Source organism: Setaria viridis, chromosome 3 (genome assembly GCF_005286985.2).
Source record: "Setaria viridis chromosome 3, Setaria_viridis_v4.0, whole genome shotgun sequence".
In the NCBI taxonomy this organism is placed as follows: domain Eukaryota; kingdom Viridiplantae; phylum Streptophyta; class Magnoliopsida; order Poales; family Poaceae; genus Setaria; species Setaria viridis.
This window is the reverse complement of record NC_048265.2, coordinates 46,398,221-46,406,181: the sequence shown is the minus strand read 5'-3', so window position 1 is coordinate 46,406,181 and position 7,961 is coordinate 46,398,221. Positions and strand designations below refer to the sequence as shown.

The following is a 7,961-nucleotide window of genomic DNA, read 5'->3' as shown; positions in this document are numbered from 1 at the left end:
AACTGAATCCGCCAAAATGACATCTCTCCCTCCTGTCTCTCCAGTACAAGTTGGTTTTGCAGCCTTGACAGGCATCACGACTCTAAACCAAAACAAAAAAAAGAAACTAAGGATGGGTCTCGCACAAAAGGTGACGATGCACTCTTTTTCAGGGCCCTCCTGCATGGTAAACAACATTAGACGATGGCATGGTGTGCACCGGCAGTTGCTGGTTACTTGAACATCGACTCGGCGCCCTTTATTGCCTTCACATTCCAATCACTGGACTCTGTGCCACCACTGGAAGCTGTAGGAACATGATCTTTGGTGTCGGCTTTGCGAGCTGGCTGAGAAGGCCGGTTCCTTGCCATGTTCTTCAGGTCACCCTTCTTCCCCTTCCCGGTTCCAAGAAGTCCAAAAGCAATAGCTTCTAGAGCTCTTGCGGTGGGAGGCCTGTTTCTGGTTCCATGCCTCCGAGGATTCGCCTCCAAAGCAGCAGGCTCAGGTTGCTGGCTAACAGTGACAGGACTTCCTGTTGCCTCGGAAGGATCACGGCACATGTTGCTGTTCCAAATGGAGGGAGCTCCTCCATCAGCCTTCATGCCACTGTTACTTTCGGTTAATCTTCTGCGCTTTGACACTGGGGACAAATACTTGCGCCTTTCAGGTTCTGTTTTGATGCCTGTCGAATCAAATGTGTTGCCATTGCCATTGGAAGAACAATGACCATTACCAGTCACCATTTCAATTTCCTGGACCTCAGCTGTAACTCTTCCACGACCTTCTTCCTGGCCATCTGATAATCTGTCACTGCTGGCATCTTCCTCCTCGGAGGAACTGTAACTCACCATATTAGGTGCATGGTGTGTCGGGACAAAGCTGAATTTTGCATCTGCAGGTAAGTTCCTCATCTCCAGCACATTGAAGGGCTCTTCCCCTTCGACTAAGCTGGTATCAACTATTGGGAACTTAGGAAGCTCCTGATATCCATCTAAAGGACTATCTTGCTTCAGTTCCATATCTGTGATACTGCCATTTGTCTCAGCAGCTAAACCATGGTCTACCCCATCAGCCTCCAGCTCTAGAAGAACAGGATCTGCTGCCACCTTTTTTAGGACATCGCTCACAGAATCAAAATAATGAGTGCCTTTAGTGAGCTTACTTCGAGAGAACCTCTTTATACCCGGCACGAGAAACACAATGCAATTTTTAGCTTTCCTGACATCCTTAGGCTGCTCTGAGTGCCACCCTTTTCCAAGCAAACGAGGCCAGACAGCTTCCCAGAAAATATCATTTGATCTTGCCTTACCTTTTCTGGAATCATCAGTTAATAACTTAATTATATCTTCTAAAGCGAGTGACGACCAATCTTTGCCACTAGGAGCAGTGAGAGCTTGATTGGGTTTAGATTGGTCCGTAACAAATTCAGTCAAATCATCCTTCCCTTTACCAACCCCGACCGCCTCCACGAAAACTTCTGTTCCAACGATGGATTTCAGAGCGAAGACAAATTCCTTCAAAGATGTTTGACTGTCACTGAAAGACTTGAAAACCTGCACCATGTGGGAGCAATCGAAATCAAATGACTACGCATGACAGTGCAATGCAAACAAATATCTGAAGCACTCATGTTAGTGATTATTCTGTGGAACTAAACTAGGAAAATAAATTTGTAACTTTTAATAGGAAAAAAAAGCGTTGTATACTTATCCTGGGTACCCATTGTTTACGCGATAGCAAGTAATAAACACTTATTTTACAAAAAAAATGAGATCAAAACAGAGAAATTACAAGGGTGAGTTTCGATTCTCAGCTCCACTAGCCTCATCAGGCAAGGAGAGGTTTAGCAAGGGAGGAATCAGAAATTGAAAAATATAAAATGGTGCAAATCAAATGTGAAAGTGATACTGGGAGAATTGAGACATACAAGTGTTTACTTTTATAGAACAATCAGAATATTTAGGGTGTCATATATATTATGTAACAGGAAAAACAAAAAGAAAAGTAATTTAATACCGAGGATCAGACTGACCAGATCAAGAGAATGTTTTTAGTTTTGAAATATCATGAGACAACTTCATATTCTATCATTTTAATGTCGAATTCTCCAGCAGTGTCGAATTCTCCAGCACTGGGGATATGTTAGGGGTACTAATAGCGAATTCTCCAGCAGTGCAATGAAGAACAATGAAATGACAAAAGAATCAAACTTTTTCAACCAGTAGTCCAGTACCAATGCAACATACCTGAGTCAATGAATCATGAGCTTCTTTCGGAATTTTAGATTTCAGACGTGATATTAATTCCTTCTGTCGCCGTCCTTGAAAAATTCGTTCCCCAAGAATGCGTTTTCTAGTTTTTGCCTTTCTACAGTCCGACCATCTTTTATATGCATCACTTTGGTAGAACTTCCCATAGTAGTATGAAAGCACATCACCAACAGTCTTCGTGCCAAGAAACATGCTCAGCAGGATGAGATTTTTCCCAAAAAGGTAGAGCCCTAGGAGAAACAGCCCTGCCTCAAGATCAGTCCAAAGGGCAGTATGTGAATAAGGCAGAGGATTTAATTGTTCGGTTCCTGCTATCTTCTGCATCCCTGGATAATTGGGGACGTTCAAGCCTTCTTGAGTGGTGCAGGGAGCCATTTTATCATGTGATTGATGAGTGTCACATTCAGTCTGAACTGCAGGCACCACTGTATGTTGATCCTTGAATGTTGGATCACATTTGCCTGCGTTTTTATTGATTGGACAAGTTAAGATCACCTGATTTTGCATATCTCCGCTTCTGCCTCCTGTTTCGGATTCTGAAAAAAATTGCATTTGTAATTCCTCTTCCTTCTTAGTGACTTCGCTTGATGATGCCGACATGATCGGTAGAGCTAAACCAACCACAATAGGGTAACCATAGCCATGTGTTGTTGAGCCATTGAGTGAACTGGCCATGAGCTCACGGCGCTCATCCTTTGTAGCCAGATTGGGAATTTCTGCCTGGTACTCACTTCCAATACGTGGAGTTGGATGTACTGGTGAGTCATCATATAACACATCGGAAGCAAGGGAATCTTCTGAAGAAGAAGTTTGGTGGTCACCATTGTCTTCAAGATTGAGTGACTCCGACTCCATCTATCACGATTGGAAAAAAAAACAATTGTGAAGAGTCATTAAAACAATATATACATTATACAAGAATATGTGCACCATGCGTATTAGGCTGGTCATGTATTTCGGATGAACCAGCTGAAGCATGCACATGAGAACTTTCCTCTTTTTTCTAGAATTCTATGGGCTTACATGCATCCCTATGGTGCATGATCGCTGCAGAATTGAAATATGTTATACGCAACGAGAAAGTATCCAACAGTGGTAGGTTACTTAGGTTCTGCAGTGACAATGAGCAGATCATGAAGTAGAGAAGTAACAGGTGCCAGCATTACTACATGGCAAGACTGATGTGCCTAAGTAATCTTATTCAAGCATCTGTGATGACTAGAACAATGCAACCTCACAGGATTAAGAGAGGGGCAGGTTAATGTTTTGAGGCAAGGAATAGACTTTCCTGGTTAAAACGAATTAGCCCAAAGTCTTGCTGTGGCATAAACAGTTGCACAGGGCTACACGATTTCCATCCATGCAAGAGAGATTCTAATAGAGGAACAAATAAATACCACAGAAAAAAATTGCATCACACAAATACAGGAAACTCTAGCTTCCACCAGACCAAGCCTAGCAAATTTGAGACACACGACACGGTTGCCCCGAGCGAGAGCATGAACGATTCCGAGATAGGAGGGAGTAGGGCAGCCGGACAAACCTTCTTCGGCTCCATGCACGCCGGGATGGTGGCGCCGCTTCCCCCAGGCTCCGGCCACGCGGAGCCCTGTGGCCTCTCGGATGAGTAACGGACGCGCCCCCCGGCCTGGAGCGAGAGAGAACCGACACCGGACGGGAAGAGCGGTGAGATTCAGCGGCGGTTTGTGGGAGGGAGGAGCACGGAGCAGGACACTGCAGCGGGGGTGAGGGGAAGGGCACGGCGAGTGAGTGGCCCGGCCGCAGGGCTGTGGTGGGTTGGAGTGCAGAGAGGGGGGAGGGAGGAGGGTGGTGGAGCCTGGAGAGAGACGGGGGCTCGCGCATTAAAGACAAGACACAAAGGAGAACGGTGTGATATGGAAGCGAAAAGCAGAAAAGTCACGTGTTACGGCTTACGGCGTTAATCCAATGTATATTCCGGAAAATTTTTTAGGCTACGGGTCCAGCATGTCAACGTGGCAGCCATGTATGATTGTTGACCCCCTTGGTGCAATGGCTGTGGGTCCGTCTTTGTGGTTGCCACGTGTAACGGTGGACCTAGTACATAATAAGCGAGCAAAAAATATTGCTATGTCCTGAGTTCGAATTCGAACCTAGGACCAAACAAAACAAGGCAACAGCTCGATTTACCACTGCACTACTAACCTTTAATGTCTTTATTTTGTTTTACCTCTATTTATCGAGGATTCGTGTTGGTGATATGCGCCCGCATGCACTTTTTTAATCTACACTGAAATTTCAGCTGCGCGACAGTGGTGCTTGCTCCCGTAACATGTGGACACGTAGGATATGAATGTGTTGATGAATTTGATACAAACACGTGAACTTACCATGTCTCGACACGTGGACTCGGGGGGCGGAGGCTCGTGATCGCAGGGTGCGGCGCTCGTCATACCTTGTTTTTGCCGCGATTTCCCCAGGTGATGTGCTGTGCATCGACCACCAGCTGCCATAGCGCCATCGATGAATGCACGTTTAGTAGAGAGATAGAGAGAGAGAAGCCAAAGCGCAGGGGTGTTTGGGGTCATGAGGCGCAGAAGCAAAGTCGAGAGAGTCCAAGAGAGGTAACAGAAGCAGCTCTGGCCGGAGGGTCGCTGCCGCTGAGCTACGCAAGCACGGGTGGCCTAGTGCACAACCGCACCGTCACAATACGCCGGCGGGTGCACCCCACGGGGCGCACTATCATTTCCAGAATTACTTTTCATCTATTTTCCTGTTTGATTTGGTGAATTGATGGTGTAATCTATTAGAATATTAAATAATCCCTATTATGTATTGCACTAGACTGATCATTACATCTTGCATGTCTACGTATTACTTTGAATTTGAATCGTGTACCGTATTGATATATGACTTCGCCATACCGTGATTCCATTCTAGCCTCCGCCACTGCGTGGACTTACAATGTCTTACATATGGCCAGCCCGTGGTACGACGCATGTCGCCTAACACATCATTCGCCACTGTGGTTGACGCCATGTCACTTGTCAGTGTGGACGATGGCACGTGGATGTAGCAATTCTGTAATAAAAACGAGCTTAGTCATAAAACGGAAACAGTTCTATGACAGAAGCTATTTTGTCAATGATGAGATGTTTTTTTTATTCGTCACGATGGAAAAAACATGATGCTCTGTTTTTCTAGGAATACAAATTCATCATAAAACTGTCATGGAAGTTTCTTTGTGACGGATTTGACCATTTTTATGATGATTCGTGTTCGTCATGGATATGAGCATTTCCCGTAGTGCACCATGAAGATTCAAAATTGCAACACAATATTATTCAAGTCCACATGACCTAAGATTAAAAAGTCCATAAACCGACTAAAGAAAAAAATGCACATAACCTAAGATTAAAAATGTCCACATAACCTATGATTCATTATTATTGGAAGGACGGCATAAATGAGGTTGTTCACGTCGTCGTCACATGCCACCCTGAAGTTGTGGTGATGGCCCAACGATTGGCCGATACGGTGTACCAGCGATGTTGGCAATGCTCCTGCCTGACAGGCCGTCGTTCCGGTTGTACATGCCCAGTTGATGCACCACCATGCCATTGTCCTCAACATCGATGCCCTGTCCTGCAATGTCGCTCTCCCGGCATCGTCTCTATTTTGTTCCGGATTCTATTTCTCCCGGCCTGCTCTCTCTTTTTTGTTCTTTGATTCCTTTTAAGATGGTGTACACGATAGTGCGAATGGGGCTCCTATAAACATACAAAAAATGGAGTGTTGTGGTTCATCTCCTCCGCGTGCAACGCTTACGAAAGTTTGAGAACTAGAATGGTAGTTTTGTTAGTTCAGGGATGAAACTAAGCTTAGGGCCATAGTTTAGGGATGAAAATAGCTATTCTGCTTTTTTAAAATGTTGAATACACATTGGTTGTTTTGACAACTTTTTACATAAAAGAATGCTCCATCAACAAACCATTTTTATCAAAGAATGCTCCATTCTCATGACAAATCTCACGTTGGATGTACCTCGCCATGTCCCTACAAATGCTGTCGATTTGACGGTTTTCAAGCGCCTCATCATGAACGTCGATCCTAAGCATCTACACGGTTTTCAAGCGCCTCATCATGAACGTCGATCCTAAGCATCTACACGTATACATAGTAAATGAATATTATGATGTATTACCATTAGGAAGTTAGCACATGGCAGTATACAAGAGACCTACATCTTTAGGGTTCGTCTGATACCTCCCATTGTTTCTGAGGAACTCGCACACGTAATATCCGTATAGCGCAGTACCGGGAGTTTGCATGTGGCATTGCAATCAAATAAAAAAATGATGAGTTGTTATTAATAACAAGTCCACATTATATGAAAAAACCCAAGTTTTTATGTTCTTATAAATTTATGATATATTATTTTCATAGCTTTCTTCCTTTTTTCATCATGCTCCCCACCTTTTATTATCTAAAGTTGTACACACTTTGAGGGTATGAAGACAGAGTTAGCAATACAACTTAGGTGCACAAAATCTCAATATGCATTTAAGTACTGCCAAGGAATGTCTTACTTTTGTATAATGCCTATGAATTCCTTGTAGCTATCTATGCTAAATCTGGCTGAGTTGAGGACCACTGCTTCTCCTTTCTTGGGTAAAATCTGGATAAATCCAGTGGTCCCTGCATTATATTAAAATAATTTATATTATAGACAACATTAAATAGCACCAAGTATATATATAGTAATTAAAAGTACCTAGCTTACTGAAAATTGTAAGGAGCAATGATACAATGCTTGTCACCATTTTTCCTCAATACTCTTGCAATGTATACAGACACTTTGTGCATTTCATCTTTGTGGGCTTGCGCTTTTATAGCATTTTTCGCTTGTGTATGTGTTGCTTCCATTTGTGCTTTAATTGTTTCTGTCATTTTGAACTTGTGCTCTGGCTCACTAATTCATGCTGGGTCTAGGTACACTGCTTGAACCTACCATTCCTCAATTGTTCCTCCCTCCATTGCATCCTGTAGAATATGTAGTCGCTCAGGTACTTGACATATAAAATATATACGTATGTATTTAAAACTCGTGTATGTGATACATGTGGACTTACAAGTACCATATGGTAATGAGATTCACGTTGAGGTGTTGTCGACGATAAAGTTTGTGCAAATCCTCGAAATCGATCACAATCTGGTAATCGAGAATGCTAAGGAAAACCTTAGTTGGGACACACGCGGTGATTGCTCAAATGCCTTGCTTCATTGCTTTCATGATCCATCCATGCAGTTTATTCAGTTCCTACGGGCCATCCAGCAGATCCCACTGATACAAGAATGGTTTTCCATGCTCATAATTCTTTGGGACTTCATCTGACACAAAGAAATTGAAGTTTTCATCCTTTTCCTTTTGGCGGGAGGCGCCACAAGCTACAGATTTCTCACCGACACAAGCATTATTCTTCAATACGTTTAAAAACTTGTCAGTTTCTGTTGATGGAGCCTTTTGATCATATGTGCTCACCATACGAGGTACTGCTGGCCTCTGGGGAGATGGAGATGCTGGCGAAGGTGATGTTGGATCAAAAGATTGTAAATCATCTACCCATTCATCGCCTTGGAGTAGTGTCCAATCATCCTCATTGACACCTTCATGAACAGGTGATAGCATTGGCTATGCGTCCTCATTGGTAGAAACCTGCTCATGTGATTGCA

At 43.6% G+C, this 7,961-nt stretch overlaps 1 protein-coding gene across 1 annotated transcript; it reads right to left on the bottom strand.

Moving 5' to 3' along the window:
- Positions 1 to 212: 212 nt before the first annotated feature.
- Positions 213 to 3,104, bottom strand: LOC117849352 (uncharacterized). The gene is made up of 2 exons (XM_034730897.2): positions 2,226 to 3,104; positions 213 to 1,532 (listed from the first exon to the last, which is right to left on the bottom strand). The coding sequence occupies exons 1-2, from the start codon at positions 3,102 to 3,104 to the stop codon at positions 213 to 215; spliced, it is 2,199 nt and encodes a 732-aa protein (XP_034586788.2).
- Between the last annotated feature and the right edge of the window lie 4,857 nt (positions 3,105 to 7,961).

Coding starts and splice junctions, on each gene's coding strand:
- LOC117849352 (XM_034730897.2), bottom strand. CDS start 3,104: ATGGAGTCGGAGTCACTCAATCTTGAAGACAATGGTGACCACCAAACT. Junction 1,533..2,225: donor CTCATGATTCATTGACTCAG/GTATGTTGCATT, acceptor CACATGGTGCAG/GTTTTCAAGTCTTTCAGTGA.